Here is a 23,811-nt window from a genome sequence, read left to right as displayed (position 1 = left end):
ATGCCAGGCTTCCTGCTACGTGGTCCTCTGGTGAGGCTGTGCCTGGATCTCACTTGTGTCCTGTCCCTTTTCAACACAGGTGGGTCTAGTCAAAGGTCAAATGTCTTGGTCTATAAACTCTGTTTGAAAATTCATTGTTCTTTAGAGAATTGTAGCATCCAGTGTTTCAGCCCAGAATCTTAAATGATCAAATTTACTACTGCCATTAATCAAAATGACAATAGCGAATCCCCCATTTCTGATTTTGTCCCTCGTCCCATTTATTCTGTTGCATTCGAGTCCCATTTATGCAACAGAATGCTCTTCCCCTCCACAGTGACCACTCTTGTCCAAAGCATCATCTTCCCTTTGCTGGAGCTTCCAAAACCAGCTCCCTGCTTTTCCTCTTCCTCTCGTCTCTCCATATACCGTTCTCTACTCACCAGCCTAAGGCATTCTCTCAGACATTTCATTAAGCCACTTCCCCAGTTCATCCTTCATTTTTTCCTCCTCCTCCCAAAAAGTATTCAATGACTTTCTACTTCTTCTCTTTGGGTAGCTTCCTCAGTCTTTATATGCTCTACATGATCCAGACTACTTCCCCGGCTCCAGTTCCTACAATCCCTTGTCTCCATCCTTTCTGCTCCATCATGTTGGCCTTCTTCCAGTCTGTAAAATAATACTCTTGCCCATCTCAGACCCTGGGCTCAGACTGTCATCTATACACTGACTAACCCTTGAGCCAGCTTTGTCTCTGCTCTAATATGCTCACCTTTCAGATCTCAGTGGAGCATCGTCTCCCAGGGATGGCTTTCAGATCACTGAGATTAGATCAGGCTCCCTGTTCCATGCGCTCCAAATGTCCTTCAGCATAACTAGCGTTGTCTGAAATGACATCCCTGGGTCTTCCTTTCCTTCACGTCTGCCCTCCCTACTAGACTATAAATTCCGTAAGGACGGACTCTGTGTCTATCTGTTTCATCATACTCTCCCAGTATCTAATACACACAATGTCTATTAAAATCTAGATGCTTAATGGCATGATGAACTATTAGCATTGCTATAGTTAATCCATAAATATTTAATGACTAAATTAGTGAATGAATGAGCCAAGTACATGTTGGATTTTAAGCAAGTCCACAATGCAATTTTCTCATCTTTAAAAGGCTTATTTTGGATTAAATTTTCTCTGATATTATGTCTGTGTTATAATTTCTCTGATGAAATCTTTTTGTTTGACTTTAGTGTCTTCCTTTAGAGGAGAAGCTGAGAAGGAAAATGTCATGACTTTCCTACCTACAACAGGTAAATGAACAGGTGTTCCTTCCTAGGACAAATACAGCATGATGCTGCTCCTACAAGGAATCTAAAATCGTCAGACTTAAAGGAGCAGAGATAAGAAAGGTGGTTGCCAGAATCTGGGGTGAGGAGTGGAGATGGGAATAGGATGACTGGCCAGAGGTGGGATTTAGGCACATCACTTAACATTTCTGGACTTCAATTCCTCATCCTTCAAAGGGAGTGATGGATAAGATGACTTTTAAGGATGTTATAAATTTCTGGGGCTGTGCTTCCACAATACCATTTTACTCATGAAAACTTTTATTCCAGCATCTGGAAATAAACAAGTTAAGAAGGAAAAAGATGGGACTTGGCTTGGTGCAACAGGTAACTAGACCAGTCCTAAAGCCTGACTCATGCTGTAACACAATGACCCATTTTCCAGTTTCTCTGTGCCTTGGTTTTTTCATCTATAAAATGGGCACAAAGCACCTGTCCATTGGAATGTGACATGAAAAGTAATCATTGCAACAATAGTAGTAAATGATGCAGTATGATTAAGTGGCATCTAGTCCAAAACAGCTGACCTCTCAGGTCTCGGCTTTGCAAGGATGTCTCCTCCATCCCAGAGAACAGGTTGGGTTCTCTGATAGAGGTGTTCCTAGCATCTTGATATTCCCTGTTTGACTCTTCTCACATGGGATGACACGTGAGTGTCTCTCCTCCCTCTAAACCACACACAATAGGCTCTGCAGACACGGAGACAGGGTCCTTTCCCATTGACTTATTTATACCAAACACCTAGCATTCTGCTTGGCCCTAGGTGAATGTTTATTGAAAGAGTAAAGAATGAATGAATGCCTTTGGTATTTCAAGATTTCCTTTGACATTCTCTTCTTTGGCAGCATGAAATTTGCTGAGTGGGCAAGTGACTCCCTCTTCTGGAAGTAGGTTCTGACTCTTTATTACCAGGGCTTGGTTGAGCAAATTTAAGCAAGTTTCTTCTGCTCTCTGAGCCTCAGTTTCCCATCCCAGTGAAGAGAAGGGGTGGATTATATGCCCTGCATGGGAATCAGCTTGTCTATTGATTAAAATGTGCATTTCTAGAGCACGTCCTGGAGAAGGCAATGGCACCCCACTCCAGTACTCTTGCTTGGAAAATCCCATGGATGGAGGAGCCTGGAAGGCTGCAGTCCATGGGGTCGCTGAGGGTCGGACACAACTGAGCAACTTCACTTTCACTTTTCACTCTCATGCATTGGAGAAGGAAATGGCAACCCACTCCAGTGTTCTTGCCTGGAGAATCCCAGGGACGGGGGAGCCTGGTGGGCTGCCATCTATGGGATAGCACAGAGTCAGACACGACTGAAGTGACTCAGCAGAGCACGTCCAGTTCAAGGAGACTAGAAGCCCAGGGGTGGGGGAGGGATTGCAGTGCATTCAGCGATGCTGACCTTCATGACGTCAGAGGGCAGTTATAGTACAGACCTCTGAGGCCTCTCCAGCAGCGTGGGGTTGGGGTTGAATGCTCCATTTTTCTCCTGAAGGCTTTTCTCTTCCCAGTGTCCAGCCTCAGAGAAGAAGAGAGGAGAGAAAAGGGGATCGTTTTTCTTGACACTACAGGTGAGTACTCCCTCCTCACACACAGCCCAGTGCTCCATGAGAGGCCTGGACCACTGAGATCACTTCTCCCACCATTGGACGCCTCCCCATTTCCAACCCCCGATACCAGGGATTCCCTGGTGGCTCAGATGGTAAAGAATCCATTTGCAATGCAGGAGACCCAGGTTAGATCCCTGGGTTGGGAAGATCCACTGGAGAAGGAAATGGCATTGTGCTTTAGTATGTTGGCCTGGAGAATTCCGTGGACAGAGGAGCCAGGTGGGCTACAATCCATGGGGTTGCAAAGAGTCAGACACGACTCTTTTAGTGAACGACTAACACTTTCACTTTCACTTCTCAACCCCCACAACAGGGCTGCAGTCTCTCTCCAATCCTCAGATCACTTTAGCCACAATTATTTGAACATTAAGTAAGAGTTGAAAAAGACACTGTTTGCAAAAACATAAAAAGCAGCATTGAGCACTATTTCTACCTTGTCACATCTCTCCACTTGGCTGCACGCTATCAATATGTGGGCAATTGGTGGATGGATGGATGGATGGATTTAGGGGCTGATGTCCATGCTGTGTGTGCAGTGCAAAGTCGCTTCAGTCATGTCCAACTTTTTGCGACCCTATGGACAGTAGCCCGCCAGTCTCCTCTGTCAGTGGGACTCTCCAAGCAAGAATACTGGAGTGGGTTGCCTTTGCTTTCTCCAGGGGATCTTCCCATCCCAGGGATCGAACCCGGGTTTCTTAGTTTCCTGCACTGGCAGGCGAGGAGCAACCCCATGTCCAAGGGAGAAATATCAGTAACCTCAGATATGCAGATGACACCACCCTTATGGCCGAAAGTGAAGAAGAACTAAAAAGCCTCTTGTTGAAAGTGAAAGGGGAGAGTGAAAAAGTTGGCTTAAAGCTCAACATTCAGAAAACTAAGGTCTTGGCATCTGGTCCCATCACTTCATGGCAAATAGATGAGGAAACAGTGGGAACAGTGGCTGACTTTATTTTTTTGGGCTCCAAAATCACTGCAGATGCTGATTGTAGCCATGAAATTAAAAGACGCTTACTCCTTGGAAGGAAAGTTATGACCAACCTAGATAGCATATTGAAAAGCAGAGACATTACTTTGCCAACAAAGGTCCGTCTAGTCAAGGCTATGGTTTTTCCAGTGGTCATGTATGGATGTGAGAGTTGGACTGTGAAGAAAACTGAGTGCTGAAGAATTGATGCTTTTGAACTGTTGGAGAAGACTCATGAGAGTCCCTTGGACTGCAAGGAGATCCAACCAGTCTATTCTAAAGGAGATCAGTCCTGGGTGTTCATTGGAAGGACTGATGCTAAAGCTAAAACTCAAATACTTTGGCCACCTGATGTGAAAGGCTGACTCATTGGAAAAGACCCTGATGCTGGGAGGGATTAGGGGCAGGAGGAGAAGGGGATGACAGAGGATGAGATGGCTGGATGGCATCTCCGACTCGATGGACATGAATTTGAGTAAACTCCGAGAGTTGGTGATGGACAGGGAGGCCTGGCGTGCTGCAATTCATGGGGTCACAAAGAGTCAGACATGACTGAGTGACTGAACTGACTGACTGCATTGGCAGGGAGATTCTTTACCAGTAGCGCGAGCTGAGAAGCCACTGATGTCTGGGAACTATTAAATCTGAATCTCTGAGGATGAAATCCAAGCATCAGAATTCTAGAATTGAAAACAAAGTCTTTCTGGTGAGGCCAAAGGTCAGCCAGGATCCAAGCCTCTCTGTTAGACAATGTCATTATTTGTATTATATAGGACATTGAGAACTCCTGCAGTTTCCTGGAGCTGATATACACGAGCCTCCCCTGCCAATCTCTACTCTCTCCACATGCAGAGATAAACTATTCCCTAAAATAAGTGTTCCTTGTATTTTACCCAGACTTCTCCTTTCTACTCTTGCTTGTCCCTGTGTATGTCCTTAGCTGTCACAGGAACTGCCTTTTAGCTTCCAAATCCTTGTGCCCAACACAGAGTGTGAGTTCATGTCCAAACAGGAGGCACATCTGCCTGAATGCTGGAAATGAGGAACTTTTTCTGTTGCCAAGAAAGGCCTGCTGGTGACATTATCTTTGAATCTCTTTCAGAACTGCCTGCAAGGTCAGTCGATCTGTCTGCACTTAACCTCACCGAGCTGGTGAATGGGATGCTGAATAGAGCTTTAAAAGGTAACCATTTTTTTCTTTTTTAAGCACAATCCAGGTCCATTTTTGTTTTCTTCCTGCCTCACTTCTGGACTCTCCATGACCTGGGCAAGACCCATGCTGTTTCTGCGTATCTCAACTCCCTTGTGTTCTGAGTGGAGGATGTGTGTCCTACTTAACTCATGATGAGATTGAAAACATCCAAATGAAGTAGGAGGCCTGCCAGCATTTTGAGAGCAAGATGAGTTCCAAACACAGCACCTGTGTAGTCATCGCTAATCATAGCTATATTGTGAGAGAATTGCCAGTTTAAAGATAGATCAAGAAATTTAGTCAAGGGACATGTATTTTTGCATTTTGGGGTTTGCTTTGATTTTTATTATTTTCAATGTTCATTATTTTATTTTTATTTGTTCATTGTGTTGTTAAACCTCTATAATCGATTTAGTAATTTCTATTACTGTTCAGTGTTGTTGGTGGGCATTTGCTCTTTCTTTATCTTGGTATCTTTGGCAGATAGCAAGAACTTCTTCTCATTGTTGAGTGTCACTTCCTACAGTTCATTCGCCTTCCACAAGTTTTCTGTGGCCATTTATAACAGTAAGTGCTGCCGGCTCTTCTTTTATTTTTAATTTATTTTATTGAAGTATAGTTGACTTACAGTGTTAATTTCTGCTATATAGCAAAATGATTCAGATATATAGATGTATATGTACGTTCTTTTTTACATTCTTTTCCATTATGGTTTATCACACAGTATTGAATATAGTTCCCTGTGCTCTACAGTAAGACCTTGTTGTTTATCCATTCCATATTAATAGTTTACTTCTGCCAATCCCAAAGTCCCAATCCATCCTTCCCTTCTCCCCTTGCCAAGTTCTTCTTGGTGTTAAGAATGGTAAGCGATGGACAGGCAGGGCCAGGCTATGTGTCAGGGTTGCTGTGTACTTCGTTTCTCTTCACAGTTTCCAACCTGAAGACTGTGGATCCAGCCAACTTCCCCACGCGGTACTGCTACTGCTTAAACAACCAAACCAACGATTTGTCAGGTTGGTACAACTCATCATGAGGCTTGCAACTGATTTTGCTTGTTCCCTTTTCTATAAGTAGAATTTTTTTTTCTCCTTTGACTAAAATAAGAAAATGCCATGATATCTATTATGCTTAAATACATGCCTATTCATTGTCCCAGAGATTTCCTTTCTTGGTTTCCTACCAAGAAATAGTTCTGTCTGTGCAGAAGGGCAAGAACAAAATGTATCATTGTTTAAGAGCAAAATCTGAGAATGATCTAAACACCCATCATCAGGAAAATGGTTGAATAGTCTGCTGTATAATTAAATCTTGGAAAGCAGCCATAGACAGTACATAAAGATGTGCATGTGACCAGATTTGGTCTGTGTATGGAAATATTTCCATGACATTTCCAATTAGAGAAAGGAACTTGCAAAATAAATAAATTGAGTAAAATAGCACTGATGAAAAAATATATGCCTATCTGAACACCGGGTGGGTGATTACCTCCAAAAAGAAGATTAGAGTCTGGGTTTGAAATAGAAGAGTGTTGATTAAGGGAACCTGGTATTGTCTGATTTTTTTTTTCAAAGGCAGTATATTTATGTATTTACCATGTTTTCTATGATGTTTTATAATCTTATTTAAACTAATCAGCAGGTCTTAAAAAACATTCTATTCCAATGAATATAAATATGAATTTTCTTTCATATGAATTCATAATATTCATTGAAAAAAAGTACCATAATTTATTTATCTCCTCCTGATGCAAATTTTTTTTACAGTTCTCAACAATGCTGTGATGAGTACCTGTGTACAATCACTTGGAGTATTTGTCCAATTATTCCTATACGATAAAGTCTTCAAAATAGAATTGTTGTCTGACAGGAAGGGGGTCTTGTGATGATTCACATCACTAAACATTCCTCTAAAAAAAAAAAAAAAATTCCTCTAGAAATCTTGCATAAGTTTACACTCTTATCAGTAATGTTTGAAAGTGTGTGCTTTTCCTCATCCTTGTCGACACTGAGTACTGAGACATTCATAAGTCATCACCAATTAGAGAGACAAAAAGGAATTTCCCCCTACTTCCTATTACATATGAAAGTAGTCGATATCATTCATCTACATGTTGTTAATCAATCAGATAATTCAAATTTTCACCGAAACAAAGAATGTCTTCGAGTCAGTGATAACTGATTTTCTTCCAAGGCTAGGACCCAACTGTGGGAGCAGCTCTAAAAGGAGAGTTGACAAATGTATTGAGTAAGAGATGTGTATGAGCAGTGGTAGAAATTTTCAGAAGAGCTGGTGCTTTAGCATAAGGCAGGCCTCAGCTCGAATTCAAGCCCTGCCACATACTCTAAGACCTTGGGAAATTTCCTCATCTCTCTGAAGCTTGCACAGAATTTGAACTCCATCCTTGGTGTCTGGGCTCCAAAGCCATGCTCATAGCTTCCATGTGATATTAATGTTGTTGTTGTTCAGTTGCCAAGTGTTGTCTGACTCTTCGTGACCTGATGGACTTCAGCATGCCAGGCTTCCCTGTCCCTCACCATCTCCCGGAATTTGCCCAAGTTCATGTCCATTGGTGATGCCATCCAACCATCTCATCCTCTATCACCCTCTTCTTCTTCTGCCTTTAGTCTTTGCCAGCATCAGGGTCTTTTCCAATGAGTCAGCTGTTTGCATCAGGTGGCCAAAGTATTGGAGCTTCAGCTTCAGCATCAGTCCTTCCAAAGAGTACTCGGGTCAATTTCCTTTAAGATTAACTGGTTTGAGCTTCTTGCTTTCCAAGGAACTCTCATTATATGATGTATGTGCTATTAATAGTGGACTGAAATTGTGGATTGCAGTTTCTTGGTCTGTTTATGAGTCTCTCTCCCCCACTAATCTCAGCTCCTGATGGGCAGAGATGGGGTCTTACACAGTCCTCCAGTGCCTCAGTGATGTCTGGCACATGGTAGACACTCAATGAATGTTAGATGAATGAATTAATAGCAATGGAGACTTTTGAGAAACAGAAAATAGATGGCATGAGAAATGAAGTACTTCCCCTCTTCAGTTTTTACGTTTACCAATGTGACTAGGGACAGACTGGTCTAAACAGACATCATGAAGGAGGCCTACCGTCTTCATGGCCAAGTGTCCACACTATGTAGGTGCACCACGGCAGCAGCCTCCAGGAGACCAACCGTGAACCCATGAGGCGTGGTGATGACATGGCACCGAGACTCCAGCTCGGAGGGTAGCACCTGCCTCCCACTGGCCTCACATGATACATACATTTCACCAGTTGTCATATTTCCTTTTCATACCTGAGTTCCATATTTTCAATGCTCTGGGTTCTATATTTTCAAAGCTCGCCCCCAACCCCAGCTCATGGCCCTATTACTGAAAACAATCATTTATGCAAGGCATGATGGGAAACTATCCACAGGACCTCAGAAGTGTCTTTCAAAATTCACTGTTTGGGGCTCCTAGAATAAATACTCCTTGCTGTAGAAGCCAAAACCTAGCTGGGTCCTGGAAAGCGATAAATGGACAGCAGAGGAGGAGGCAGCTGTATGCGTAATGGGAACTTTCATCGGTCAGTGGCTCCCGCCACGTTAAGACTTGCTCAGAATGCACTCAGAGAGAGATTTTACAGCTTGAAATGTGGTAAGATTGTCTCAGTCTCCTCCCATCAGACTTCTTAACACGGAGGGCAGCAGAAGAGCTTCCTTGGTCTATTTTGTGTAGAGTTCTTGTCTCCTTTGGTAGTCTGCCATTTATAATCCACCACTAGATTTGATACCGTTTTGAAAATCCGAAGTTACTTAAATTTACATCCCATGTCTGCAGAACTGCTTCCTACCCAGTGAATTTGGTGTTCTAAATCAATGAGATGAAATCGTGAGGTATAAGGGAAACAAGTCAAAAAATTACTGATCTTTTCATTACTCAATACTCTGGTCTTGCACAGCTCTTTGGTACTGGCAGAGAAGGGTTTGGATGGTGGGGGGCAGGAGGGAAAGGGGGTGCGGTGCAGGCAGGGAGGGAAATGGGAGAAGAAAGGAGATTACAGTGGTAGATCCAGAAGTTTTCTGCCTGACTAAAATTAAGACTTAAAAAGAAACTGGTAATATTAAAAATGGTTGTTAGTATTCCTCAATACACTGAACTAAATCAAACTTGTTAAATTTACTTTGAAAAATCCACATACAATGTACTTTTCCTCTCACCTCTCTGAAACTTAAACCGAGCTTCAGAAATGCAACCTTGCTCAATCTGTCTTGCAGATTTCACTGCCCTCCTGGTGGACATCATTGGAAATTCCAGCAGCCACCTCACAGAGATGTTTAAGTCAGCTTCCATCCTCTCAGGTCTGCTCGTCTTGAAAATGCTCGGCAAATACTGAGATGTGGCACTCAGCATGGAATACGAAAAAGCAGGGCTCCCAAATCAGGAGTTAGCCTTGTCTTCCTGTAACAACTGGAGCTAGAAATTTCCAACTTAACTTTCATTTCAACCAAAGACTTAACAGCTTCAGGCCCATTGCTAAGTCCTGCTGTGTCCTGGTCTGTCTTGCAGTGAGTCAAACGAATGAATCCGACTGCATCTTCATCTGCATGATGACAGGAAAGTCAGGTGAACCACCAGCAGCCATTCTTTGACCAGCTCTCTAAGCTGAGAATTACACGCAAACTCTCTAACAGGTAAGCCCAAGATTTGACCCTGTTGCTGTGGTTTCTGCAGGACGGAATCTTTCTGACTTCTGGGAGGTGGTGGAAAAGTCCCCTGTTATCAATTACACATTTGCCAGCAACATATCTGGTGTTCTGGGTGAGTGTAACCCTCCCAAACTCCTACAATAGAGTCTCCAGACCAAGGTCCCAGCTAGCAAGCTGAAGATTGAACGCTGCCCTCAGGTATTTTATTTAGCTGTGTTGTGTTAAAATCAGAGGATTTTGTCATTGAAATTTTTTTGGATTTCTAGATTTTTTTTTTTTTGTCAAAAGACCTGGCAGCCCTGGGTCCTCCCTCTCACCCCTGGCAGCCAGCAAATGGAGTTGACCTGCCATCCTCTCTGTTAGGAGAGACGCTTTTCTCTTCTTTTCCATAGCCCTCACCTCTCCCTGTTGGCTTGCACTTCTTTTCTCATATAAAGTACCTGACTTTTGTACATATTTGAATTTGTGACCCTATTGTAAACACTGCCACTCCATAATACCCAGATGCCATCCAGATACCAGATACCATCCAATCCCAGATACCATCTTCTGCCCCTCCATACTCACACCTCCCCATCTTCCTGCATTTTCTCTGGCACCAGGTGGCATTTTGGGTCACCTTAAAGCTTTCTCTTCTACACTTAGCTGTCATTTCTAGCTGAATAACGTTTCTGCAATGTGGCTGATCTTCCAAGACTATTTTCTACTGCTCTGATGATCTTAGTTCAAGTTCTCATCATCTACCTTTACTATAGCAGCCCCTGAACCAATCTCCTTTGACCCAGTCTCTTATTTCTCTGCAATATCCATCCATTCCCAAAATAGTTATAATATAATTGGGTTATATCTTTCTACTGCTCAGAACTCCTAATTCAGCAGCAGAGGATCCGAAATCCTTAGCAAGGAGTATACATTTCTCTATCATCAAGCCCACACTCATCTACTCTCTTTACATAAATCTCTTGCTAAAACTCTATTGAAACCCCTGCCTCTTCTTGCAGATGGCATACATCTCCACACCTTTGGAATTTTGCTGTTATCCCAGAATGGAACTTCCCTACTTTTCCGTATTTCAGAATCCAATTTGTCTGTCAATGGCTAACTCAGCTACTGACTCTTCTTTCCAACAAAATCACCTAACCAAAATTAGTCTTCTGTCCTCTGTAATCCTACAGCACTCATTTGGACTCTGTTACTCCAGGTTGAGTCACAGACGACTTTATCTGTGTGTCTCCTCAAGGACTGACACTTGAAGGCGAGGCTGAGCCTCCTTCAGCTCCACGTCTGCCTTCCTCTTGATGCCTCACAGTGCTCTTTGTGCACAGTAGGTTCTTCATCAGTGTCCTTGGAGTGAAATGAAGTTTGCAGTCAACCTCCAATCCCACTTCACAAGGCTGCCTTGATTGGTATTTATTGTAGGTAGGGTGTGAGGCTGTGCTAAGTCACTGCAGCCATGTCCAACTCTTTTATGACCCCATGCCCTGTAGCCCACCGGACTCCTCTGTCCCTGGGATTCTCCAGGCAAGAATACTTGAGTGGATTGCCATGCCCTCCTCCAGGGGCTCTTCCTGACCCAGGGATCAAACCCATGTCTCATGTCTCCTGCATTGGCAGGGGGGTTCTTTACCATTAGTGCAACCTGGGAACCCCTTATTAAAGGGCATCTCTTAGTTATGGAAGTTATCAACTTGTGCTTGATAAAGAGATGCAATGGGCCATTGGCAGGTTCCTTTCAATTCTGAGAACAGATCTGAGGGTTATGCCAATCTCACTTCTTCAGAGAGTCCTTCCATGACTTTCCACTCCCTGTCTCAATTAGGTCTCCCCTTTTGTGCTCTTTCTGTAAATTTTCCAAGCAACAGCTGGGAAGAGAGACTGTGTTGACCCAAAGTTGATGTGCTTGACAGCAGTCACCTGTCTCAGTGATGGTTTGATTGGCAGGTACTCATCCCCATGTCCATTCATCTGGGAGCAAGGGCCAGGCTTCTGGTGCATGTGGAGTGATGCTGAGCCCAGAAGTAAGGCAAGAGAGAGGAAATAAGGTTGCAGGGCCACCTTCTGCAATTGCACTGGTTGTGCCCAACACATAGCTGCCTGCCAGACAGGCAACTAGGGGCTGAAACCCCACCTGTCTGCAGGCCAGCCTTCGTCTACCCAGAGGATGAGATCTTATGGGCTACTGGGAGCCTGTCCTGTTCTGACATGGGCCCCCATTCCCTAAGCCACCCTTTCACCGAGGGTGAACACTTGAGTCTCTTCCTCCTTCTCTTCATGGAGCATCCAAGGACACTGGGGGGAGGGGTTCTTCCTCTGAATGAAGCCTTCCTTCTGTCTTTGTAGGGGGCTTCTTGAGTGGCTCAGTGAGTAAAGAATCCACCTGCCAATGCAGGAGATGCAGGTTCGATCCCTGGGTCGGGAAGATCCCCTGGAGGAGGGCATGACAATCTACTCCAGTATTCTTGCCTGGAAAATTCCATGGACAGAGGAGCCTGGGGAACTACAGTCCATGGGGTCACAAAGAGTTGGACATGACTGAACTGGCATGCACGCACATGCTGTCTTTGTGGGAGCCCATCTTTCAAGTGGTTTCTGCCTGAGAACCCCTAGTTCCCAGATTTCACCCCTGGCCCCTAGTTATACCCCCAGGGCACTTAAGCAAACCTAAGCACTCTTCCAGGGACCAGCGTCAGAGCCACGGAGGAGCAAAGGGCTGCCAGGTGGGCAAGGACTCTGACGGGAGTCAGGTTCTGTTCAGGAAACATGTCAAGTGTCTGATGCTTTTGGGTCTGACAGCTTTGCATTTTGTGCACAGGGCTTTTTCCTGCAGTGTTTTCAGAGCTTGATATTTCAGCTTAGTTTCAGCTCACTGAAGGAGAAACCCTCTTCTTGGTGATGTCAGGTACTGTTCTGAGTGATTTTGAACCTCTGTACTGTGTATTTACCGTCCAATGATCTTCCAGTGGCTCGACAATTCTTTGTGTCCAAAGTATCAGCATAGTAAAGCTGCTCTTGAGTGTCTCCTTAAATGTGCAGCTACCACGGCGTCGGCCCCGACTTCACAGCTCACACCCACAAGCCAGCAAACACTACCGAGGACAAGCCCCCCACGTGAAGCCCAGAGGGCTGGAGTGTCCGCTCTGAGGACCTCTTCTGGGACAGACACAACGCCTCCTTCAGAGGCAGAGCAGACCTTGAAGACAAACGTGCTTCCTGAGCGTCACAGCAGAGCCACAACCAAGGCCACGGCCAGAGCCACAGCCACCCTGGACATGCCCTCTCCCACCCTCCCAGCCTCCAGTAAGATTTCTCACCCTTTCCTCTCCTGTCTTGTTTGCCCGCCCACCCCAGTTCCCTCTGGGCTCAGATAAATAAGTGAAATCCTTCCTTTATCTCTTCTCCACTAACCCCTTTCTTTAGCATCCCTTAAATAAGAGATGTGAACCAGTCTGGGTCTAATTCTTATAAGCAAAGGTGATGAATATCACTGGCATAATGTCTTTCTAATGTTTACTTTTATAACTTTTAAAATTTTGAAGTAGTTCAACATTCACAGTTGCAAAAATAGTACAGAAGTTTCCTGGTGCACTTCATGCAAGCATCCTCCAATAGTAATATCTTACATAATTGTATTTTATTGTAACATCAGGTATTTTTATTTCAGCAAAGCGGTTGGGAATATCTCTCCTGAAATTCACACACTAATGAAATGAAGTGAACTCAATATTTTATGGTAGGCAGGGTTAGGCTGGATAATGATGCCAAGAATATGTTAATGACTTGATGTCAGTGTAGAAAGCTGCTGCCAATGACTTGCTGAGAAGTTCTTCCTTTCCCATCACGTCTGTGGACACTGATCAGTGGTATTACCACTAAAAATGTAAAAGGTACGCTAATCTTATTTGGAATAAGATACAACTGAGATAACTCTTTCATTAAAAGACAGTTATGTCTCAATGAGCTCCAATACTGGACCAGAGTCACCAGAATTCATTCATTCATTTACTTGTCAATGCATGTGTTTAATATCAGACCCCAGGCTAGCTGTTAAAAAGAACCCCACAGCTCTATCAATGTTCTCTTTCTTTCCTGACCTCTCAGACCTGGGAGAGAAGCATAGGCAAGCAGACTGATTAGTTGTTATTCAGCCTACAAAGAGCTATTATTCTAGAGAACCCAGAGAGAGGCTCCCCTGAGAAGGATGAGAATTGATAAAAGTCAGGCAGGCAGGGAAACAAAAATGAGGAAAAGGAATCAGCTTCACTAACTAGAAAAGTTTGTAGTAATATATCTGCACCTAGACAGTTATACAAAAGAAGAAAACCTTCTGGTATAACATGAAAAAAGATGTGATTACAGGTGGCAAGGGAAATCATAAAATACCTAGCTATCACCCTAACAGGGAAAGTGCTAGTTTTATGTAAGAAAAACTACCTAAAACTTTAACAAGAGTAATAAAAGCATGTTTAAATAAAGTGATATATCATGTTCTGGATGAGAAATCTGAATATTTTTAAAATGCCAACTGTTTCCAACTTAAATTATAGAGTTAAGATACTCCCAGGAGTTTAGTTTTGTAAAAACTTGAAAAAAAACTTTTTTGATTCCTACCATGGGAATAAGCAAGTGAAAACCATCTGACGAGTTTTGTTTAAAAGACCAACAAGAGAAGGCTTGTCTTAATAACCATCCTGTGATATTGTCAGGCTGCCACCATCACCACCATCACCTCCATTTTAATGGTAAAGCTAAAAAGAGTTTGGTAACTTGCCCCAAAGTTCACAGCACAGAGGAGTTGGGGACAGAATTTACATCTCCAGGTCTCCTCACCTTAAACCTTGTAACCTTTCCACTATGCCATATGATTAGAAATGTATTGCTTACATTTCACAGAGTCCACCATCCCCCAAACACACACTCTAGCTGATTGTTTAGTGACCTAGGAATTTGGAGAATTTTTTTCTTGATTGGTACTTAGGAAAACGAAGTTTAGTTTGGTCCCCTTATTCCAGTTCAGGACAGAGCTGAAGTCCCTGGATAATCTATATTATGCGTGCACATTGCATATACCCTTTGATTATATGTCAATGTCTTGTCAATTTTACATCTGAATCAAGGCAGTCAAGCATGTACATGCCCTGTTACCCTGCAGCTACTAGGAAGGTGGCCAGAACTCCAAGGGTCACGGCCCACAGACAGGCACAGGCTTCCACTCTACCCACGCCCTGGGCTCAGGTCACCAGCGAGAAAACTCCTGGAGGGCCTCCCTGGGAGACCCTTGCCTCCTTGCCTACATCTCCTAAGGCCGAGGAGACTATGAACACAAGGAGCCTTTCCCAGCCTCCTGCCGGGACAGCAGCCGCAGTTGGCAGCCCGATCCAGACCAGCCCGACCTCAGGTAAGAGAGATTGCTCACTCCTGCCTCCACTGTTGTTGTCGTTTAGTTGCTGAGTCATGTCCGACTCTTTTGTGACCCCATAGACCGTAGCCCGCTAGTCTCTGTCAGATTCCTCTGTCCACCTGTCCATAGGATTTCCCAGGCAAGAATACTGGAGTGGGTTGCCATTTCTTTCTCCAGGGGATCTTCTCTACCCAGGGATCAAACCTGTGTCTCCTTCATTGGCAGGTAGATTATTTACCACTGAGCCACCAGGGAAGCCCCCTACCTCTATTAATTACATATAAATATAATGATATGCACATTAAAATATAATCACAATATGAGGATGGCCTGAAACTTTGTTGTCTGATTCCAATTATGTGTTTGTTTATGTATTTATGTGTGTATGCATGTGTGTGTAATAAATATACACAGAAAATTAAAAATAGACCAAAATAAGACTGAAAAGAAATTCACAACATGTTAACCTTGACTGTATCTGGGAAGCAGAGAGGATTTTGATTTTTCATCACTGCAGTGTCATGAATTTTCCATACTTTCTACTCCTGTAACCAGACAAAAGTGGTTTCTGTGCTTTCTAAAATTCTGTTTATTTGTTTTTGGCTGTACTGGATCTTTGTTGCGGCTCGGGCTTCTCTCCAGTTGCATGTGGTACGTAGGCTCACTGCAGTGGCTTCTCTTGTGGAGCTAGGGCACGGGTGTGCTCGGGCCTCAGTAGCTGCAGCTCCCAGGCTCCAGAGCTCGGGCTCAGTAGTTTTGGCTCACGGGCTTGGTTGCTCTTGGCATGTGGGATCTTCCAGAATCAGGGATTGAATTCACATCTCCTGCATTGGCAGGCAGGTTCTTTACCCCTGAGCCACCGGCGAAGCCTGGTTTGTGAGTTTTTAAAATGACTTCTTCTGATCCCTGTAGCCAGATGCCCTTGTTATAGGCAACTGTGCTCAGTGGATTGTAGCATTCTTCACAGCTGTGCTATTTCTAACTGACTTTTGCATCCTCAGCATCCTACCAGACACCTGGCTTGACAGGCAGCAGGGGATGAACAGGGCAGGACTGGTGTCAGGGTACCACTTCTGCTCAGGCATCCTTAGAAGACAGCCAAGCTCACCTCTCTCTCTTCTCATCCCAGGTCCATCCACCCCTGGCACACAGACTCCAAGTCCTACCAAGGCTCCAGCCCCCAAATATCCACAGGCAGGTAAGAATGTGGCCTTGCAAAGGGCAATGCTATACCCTAGGTGGGAAGCGTAGTTTAAGGGCAGTGGCATGGTGATGGGGGTGTCTGCAGGCAGACCAGGCTTGCTATTGTACTTTACTGGTTCTAGAAGGAAAACAGGCAGGAGAACGAAGTCTTGCTGTGCTGTTAAATGGCCCTGTAATCTTCACAAATCACTTCCTCTTTCTTGACTACAATTTCTCTCTAGATTTGAGAGTTCCTTAAGATGCCATGATTCTCTGGTTGTCTGTATAACCCAAGACCATTTCATTTTGACCTTTGTGAGGCCCTTGTCACCTATGCAGGTTACCTCCCTGCCGTGTGGACCTTTATACCTGGTGAAGAGTCAGCCTTGATCCCAGGAACCCACCAGTTTTCAAGTATGTACCAGCGCCCTGTCACTCCTCTAGCTCTTGTTTGTTTTGGGTGAAGCTGTGTACTATAAAAAAAAGAGGTTTGTTTGATAAATTTAGATTCAGACTGCTGGGATTAAATCCTAGCTCTGCTATTTACTGGTGAGGTACCCTCCTGCACTCAATTTCCAGAATTCAGTTTTCTCTGCTGTAAAGCGAGAATGATAATAATTATTGTGGGCACTAAAAATGTCTTTCCTCTGCAGGGTTTTGTATTGAGTAAGATAATGTGTGTGGAAGTGATTTGGAACTGGACAGCACCATATAACTTAATTTAAACAACTTTTATTGAATGAATGCCCATTGAGAAAGTGCTGTACGCTTTGCAAATGGAAGCCATTCTGACAATGAGCATGATGTTAGCAGAAAGAGAGGAAGGAGGAAAGGATGACTCCAAAATTCAGCCCCTGGGGCTTCCCTGACAGTCCACTGGTTAAGACTATGCTTTTCCAAAGCAGGGATGCAGAGGGCGTGGGTTCGATCCCTGGTCGGAGAACTAAGATCCCACATGCTGCATGGTGCTGCCCCCCCAAAAAATAAGTTATATTACTAGGATCATACAATATGTAACCCTTAATGCAATTATACTTCACTTAAAAAGAAAGAAAGAACTGAGAAAGAACTGGGATAACTTTAACAATAAAAAGAAAAAAGTGGTAATTCCCTGGTGGTCCAGTGGCTAAGACTCCTTGTTCCCAACGCAGGGAGCTTGAGTTTGATCCTTGATCAGGGAACTAGATTCCACATGCTGAGGCTAAGACCTGGTGCAGCCAAATAAAAAAATAATTTGTTTTAAAAGACTGTTACAGTTACTTAAAGAAATTGACAATCATTATTATCAAATAAAATAACCCAAGGATTTTCATCTGAAAAAAATTAAATAAAATGACCCTTAGAAGCTCTTTTACAGCCCATGCAAACTAGAAAAACTTATATTGGTGTCATCAAGCCCTATTATCATTTTTTATTTTTCATGTTTTAATCTTATTTTTATATCTTTTGAAATATGTTTTTTTAATGTAGGCAATACATGCAGATAGAATAAAATTTTTTAAATTTTTAATTGAAGTATAGTTGGCTTGCAATGTCACATTAATCACTGCTCTAAGGCAAAGTGGTTCAGTTACATACAAATATGCAATATATATATTTTGTAATATTCCTTTCCATTATGGTTATCATAAGATATCAAATATAGTTGTCTGTGCTATAAAGTAGGTCCTTATTTTTTATCCATTTTATATATAAAAACTTACATCTGTCAAGCCCTAAAAAAAAGAAATATTCGACTCCCAGCTGTTGAGTGTCATTAACTTCTGTTCTGTTTGAAAGGCCATCCCTGTATGCACACTTCTTTTGTTTGTTTTTTTTAACTTTTTATTTTGTATTGGAGTGTAGCAGATTAACAACATTGTCACAGTTTCAGGTGAACCCTGAAGGGACTCAGCCATACATATGCATGTATCCGTCGTCCCCCAAACTCCTCTCCCACCCAGGCTGCCACGCAACACTGAGCAGAGTCTTCTGTGCTCTACAGTAGGCCCTTGTTGGTGTGTACTTCATTCTTACGGAATTCAAGAGAAAACCCTGTTCTGGGATTGCATGTGGGTTTTCAGGACTCCTGACAGAGGTTCAGAACTTGGGGTTTCTGTGGTCTGTGCTACATTTTCCCAACTTTTGAAGGTCCAGCTCTCTCCTTTGTTTCCGTGGAGCCAGTTTGCAGAAGATAGAAATGGATACAAAGTAAGTCTTTCAAAGGCTGAGTTCTCAGGTCCCTCCGGCTCCTGGATGCCTTTCAAGACTAGTTTCCTGAACGTTCCCGCACCATCCAGTCATATGTCAACACGGCATTATTAAATTGCTGGACCGTGCATGTCTCCTTTTTCATATCACCTAAGATCTGCCTTGGCCCTGCTCTAAACCTGCAGTAAATGGTGAATGGGCCTTTCAGACAAAGATTTGATTATGCTACCATAGGAACTTACAGCCCTTTTTTCTCCAGGTTCTAAAGAAATGCACGAGAGGTGCGGATGGGGGCAGTGGTCGGACTGAATTTTAGAAAATGTGTTGGCTGTATCTCTCTGGATCTATCCCTGGAGAAGGAAATGGCACCCCACCCCAGTATCCTTGCCTGGAGAATTCCACGGACAGAGGAACTTGGCAGACTACAGCCCATGGGGTCACAAAGAGTTGGACCTGTCTTAGTGACTGAACAATAACAGTCTGGATCTATATCTGTATCTGTTGTTGTTCTTTAGTCACTAAGTCGTATCCGACTCTTTTGTGACCACATGGACTGTAGCCCACCAGGCTCCTCTGTCCATGGGATTTTCAGGCAAGGATACTGGAGTGGGTTGCCATTTCCTTCTCTAAAAGATCTTTCCAAACCAGGGATTGAGCCCTCGTCTCCTGAATTGGCAGGTGGAGTCTTTACCTCTGAGCCACCTGGAAAGCCCATCTCTACCCATATTATCTATCTCTATTTAGCTCTAGCTATCCATCATCCCACCCATCTAATGAGGAAGGTAAAGTTTCTCGAGGAATTTTCAGGAAAGCATCTCTGATTTCCTCCAGGAATCGGTCCCTCACCTTTCTTCCTCTCTAGGATCTCTCACAGCAGCTTTGATAGTCACGGTGAAGCAAGGCCATGTTCACCTGTTGGTCCAGAGCTACCTGAGACCAGGGGCGAGACAATATTCACCCAGCACAGACCCTAACAAAGGGAAGAGAAGTGAAGTGAAAGTCGCTCAGTCGTGTCCAACTCTTTGCGACCCCGTGGACTGTAGTCCATGGAATTGTCCAGGCCAGAATACTGGAGTGGGTAGCCTTTCCCTTCTCCAGGGGATCTTCCCAATCCAGGGATTGAACCGGGATCTCCTGCATTGCGGGGAAGATGCATGCTAAATGCTTGTTGATGTGACTGGTCTGGGATTGCATCTTCCAGGGTGTCCTGAGCCGCTCCCTAAGGAGGGGGCTATGACCACTGCTCCCCTTGCGCTGACAGTGCAGAAGCTCAACCCTTGTCTGATGGAGCTGTGTCGCTTCTTCCAGCAATGCCTCTGCACGAGCCAGAAGAGAGAGCCCAGGATGGAGGCCGGGAGGTATTCTTTGCATCCAGTACTTACAGGCTTCTAACTCTGCTCAGCTCCTCTGCAGGCTACTAGGCAGCCAGGCGTTAAATAACTAACACACAGGTGACAGCGGTACCTTGAGGAATGCACTCCCCAGTAGGTCTTCTGCTGTATTGTCACCTCCTTGAGAGCCAGAATGGAACCCCATTCATTTCTGGGTCCCCAGAGCCAAGGCGGGTGGCCATTCCACAGTGCAGTCAAGTGTTGTCAAGTTGACTTGCTGCATCTGCTGTTACAAATCTGCTGGAATTGTGTTACATTGTGTTACATCTGCTGGAATAATTACAGAGGACTTTGAGTGGCCCTGAGCCCCAATGCCCTCAGATCAGTTCAGTTCAGTTGCTCACTCGTGGCTGACTCTTTGCAGCCCCATGAACCACAGCACACCAGGCCTCCCTGTCCATCACTAACTCCTGGAGTTTACCCAAACTCATGTCCATCGAGTTGGTGATGCCATACAACCATTTCATCCTCTGTTGTCCCCTTCTCCTCCTGCCCTCAACCTTTCCCAGCATCAGGGTCTTTTCAAATGAGTCAGCCTTTCACATCAGGTGGCCAAAGTATTGGAGTTTCAGCTTCAACATCAGTCTTTCCAATGAATATTTGGAACTGATTTCCTTTAGGATGGACTGGTTGGATCTCCTTGCAGTCCAACGGACTCTCAAGAGTCTTCTCCAACACCACAGTTCAAAAGCATCAATTCTTCGGCGCTCAGCTTTCTTTATAGTCCAACTCTCACATCCATACATGACCACTGGAAAAACCATAGCCTTGACTAGATGGACCTTTGTTGACAAAGTAATGTCTCTGCTTTTTAATATGCTATCTAGATTGGTCATAGCTTTTCTCCCAAGGAGTAAACATCTTTTAATTTCAGGGCTGCAATCACCATCTGTAGTGATTTTGGAGCCCAAGAAAATACAGTCAGCCACTGTTTCCACTGTTTCCCCATCTATTTGCCATGAAGTGATGGGACCAGATGCCATGATCTTAGTTTTCTGAATGTTGAGCTTTAAGCCAATGCCTTCAGCCTGGTATGATTTATTAGAAGAGAATAATCAGGGCATTTTGTCTATTGTTTAGTCACTAAGTCATGTCTGGCTCTTTTGTCCTGGCTTTTCTGTCCATGGAATTGCCCAGGGATTTTCCTTTTCCAGGTAAATTGAAGGTGATAGAACCTGGGAAATCTTTATTGCCAAGCTCTACATGAGCAATTGCTGCTCCCCAGAAGCTTCCCAGATGGCACTAGTGGTAAAGACTTCCCCGTCCCAGTTCAGGAGACATAAGAGATGCAAGTTCAATCCCTGGATCAAGAAGATCCCCTAGAGGAGGGCATGATAACCCACTCCAGTATTCTTGCCTGGAGAATCCCATGGACAGAGGAGCCTGGTGGGCTACAGTCCACGGGGACGCAAAGAGTTGGACACAACTGAGGCAACTTAGCACAGTACAGAAAATACTAGAATCACAGAATGATAGAAATCGAAGCAATTAGAGAATGTTTAGCCCAGCCTCCTTGTATATCAGGTGAAGGATTGACAGGGAAGTAGATTCCCAGAGTCCGACATCGAGCCAGTGATACAACTTGCACAGAAAACTCTTCTTCCTAATGATATGTGTGACCTTTTCACTGAAGGCCTTTGAAACAATTTCTATAGTCACCAGCCAAGAGCAGGATGTTGTCTTGCTAGGTATTGGCTGCATGGTTAACTCTAACAGCCCTGTACTCTGACCACCTCACACAAAAATAGATGATATTCATCACTGATGGTACCATTACCATCACTAATGGTAATTCTGGCACCGTTGCGGAACTTTGCAAACAGTGTCTCCTGTCTTCCACAAGATACCCTAAGAGTTTAGATTCTATTATTGTCTTTTGTTTATGTATGAAAAAACTAAGGCTCAAAGAATTAAGTAATCAGCCTGAAGTCACATGTCCTGGCAAGTCCTGATGGTAGAAGAATAAGTCTTTCTGACTCAAAGTCTGAACTTTTTCCTGTGAAGACTCATTCTCTACCTTTCCTCCCACAGCCTATAAAGATGGAGAGAGAGAATTTTTTGTTGTGAATAATTAGCCATTATGACTTTCTTTTTTAGATGGTTCTCTTCTAATATCCACAAAGGGTAATAATTACTCTCGCCTGTGATTTCGATCTTTAGGTATTGTCTTGACTACTATTCCTGGTTTCTGAAGAATGCAACATACATCTGTCAGAGGGTGAAAAGGGTGTTCCATTCACACAGTAAGTACACAGCCAGACTATTTTACGAAAAAGGTCTAGAACTCTGCCTTAGCACAGGATCAGTAGGAGGAGGTGTAACTCACTTGACGATCATGAATCCTAGACAAGAAGTCTAGGGTATTTCTGAGTTCCCTTCGCCTAACAGTTTGAAAAAAAGCAGGAGTCAGCCCAGCAAAGCATTGTGTCTTTCTGTGTGCTCTTGGGCAAGCTTCTTCCCTTCTCTGCGTCTCCCTGTAAGCTCTAAAGACAAAGACAAATGAAACAGGAGAGAATCGCCATGTAAGCACTCAAATGCCTGACCAGAGCAAAGTGTATACACATGATTCAAGAAAAAGACGCAGCGTGACCTGCTACAAGCGGGGTGTAGGGGCACCTCCATCCTTGTCCTCAGGCATCCTCAGAGGCCAGACGTCTTCATTCTAATTTTCACTCCTGCTGACAAAAGTGGCTGATGTAGTTTGTCTGTTCCCCAAAGCAACAGTGTGGCCATTTTATTGTTCCGTCTTTCTGAACTGTCTGGTCAAGGGAATCTGGCTTCCTAAAAATCACGGAACCAAGTTGAACTCTGAAAAACCCCTGCGAAATGTAATTCAAATATAAGCTGAGTGGCCATATGGCCGTGCATTATATTACAACAGTCAAACAAAATACAATGCAGTCCTCCAGTCCTCCCTTGTGGCTTTTATTTAACTAATTAATTAATTTATATTTGGCTGTGCTGGGTCTTCATTGCTGTGCAGGCTTTTCCCTAGCTGCAGAGAGCAGGGCTACTCTCCAGCTGCAGTGTGCAGGCTTCTCATTGCAGTGGCTTCTCTTGTGGATCTCAGGCTCTAGGGCACACAGGCTTCCATGGTTGCAGTTCCCGGGCTCTAAGAACACAGGCTCAATAGTTGTTGCACATGGGCTTAGTTGCTCCATGACACGTGAAATCCACCCGGACCAGGGATCGAACCCATGTCTCCTGCTTTGCCAGGCAGATTCTTTATCACTGAGCCAGCAGGAAAGACTGGAAAGTGGAGTCTTGATCACTGGACTGCCAGTCCTTGCACGAGCTCCTTCATTCTCTGACACTGACTCTGAGTGATGCCCTGTCTAGTGCACTGCCGCATACTGGCCCTCTGGGAATAGTCTGAGCCAGAGTTTATTTCTCTATAGCATTCCCTTCTCTCTCTCTCTTTTTTTTCTTCCAGCCTTAAAACAAAAATGCCTTGAGAATATCTGCAAGTCTGTTTGAGGTTTTGAAAAAACAACAGGATCTCACAATACCCTGGGCGACCTCTGTTCACCCCGGGCCCTGGCCCAGGCTGGCAGCATTTGCAGAATTCACCCAGGCTCCAGCTCTAGATCATCAATTAATTGAACACGGGTCTTTTTGGAAGCAGCATCTCTCTCTTTCCTGTGTAAGGTATTGAAGGTAGAAGAGCACGTGTTAGAGCTCTCATAGTCAGGGAAATGAGGCCAGCCTCCTTGCCTGCCCTAGTAGCAGCGCTCAAGGAGCTTGTGAAAGTCATGGAAGCCTAGTAGCTGTGCTCAAGGAGCTCCCACGATGACTGAGACTGAAGAGATGGTGTGCAGTGTGTGAGACTAGCACGAGCAAACCAGCCCAGGCACCGAGGCTCTCAGTACCCAAAGGGA

At 44.2% G+C, this 23,811-nt stretch overlaps 1 protein-coding gene across 1 annotated transcript; it reads left to right on the top strand.

The window, feature by feature from the left end:
• HHLA1 (HERV-H LTR-associating 1) lies at positions 1-23,452 on the top strand. The gene is made up of 16 exons (XM_010838589.1): positions 1-79; positions 1,225-1,284; positions 2,824-2,883; positions 4,989-5,069; positions 5,562-5,645; positions 6,011-6,094; positions 9,341-9,424; positions 9,633-9,689; positions 9,798-9,890; positions 12,806-13,069; positions 14,922-15,167; positions 16,300-16,368; positions 16,692-16,766; positions 19,744-19,900; positions 22,094-22,176; positions 23,367-23,452. Exons 1-16 carry the CDS (start codon positions 1-3, stop codon positions 23,408-23,410), a joined length of 1,620 nt encoding a protein of 539 aa, XP_010836891.1. The 3' UTR covers positions 23,411-23,452.
• Positions 23,453-23,811: the final 359 nt, after the last annotated feature.

The sequence above is a fragment of the Bison bison genome, unplaced genomic scaffold, assembly GCF_000754665.1.
Source record: "Bison bison bison isolate TAMUID 2011002044 unplaced genomic scaffold, Bison_UMD1.0 scf7180017864098, whole genome shotgun sequence".
NCBI classification, from domain to species: Eukaryota; Metazoa; Chordata; class Mammalia; order Artiodactyla; family Bovidae; genus Bison; species Bison bison.
Note: the sequence above shows the minus strand (reverse complement) of the source record. Positions and strands in the feature narration are given on the sequence as shown.

What these genes read in the sequence shown, in the direction of transcription:
- HHLA1 (XM_010838589.1), top strand. Translation starts at nt 1, where the DNA reads ATGCCAGGCTTCCTGCTACGTGGTCCTCTGGTGAGGCTGTGCCTGGAT. An exon ending in CCCCAAATATCCACAGGCAG is followed by an intron (nt 16,369 to 16,691) that starts GTAAGAATGTGG and finishes TCACCTATGCAG; the next exon opens with GTTACCTCCCTGCCGTGTGG. An exon ending in CCCAGGATGGAGGCCGGGAG is followed by an intron (nt 19,901 to 22,093) that starts GTATTCTTTGCA and finishes TTCGATCTTTAG; the next exon opens with GTATTGTCTTGACTACTATT.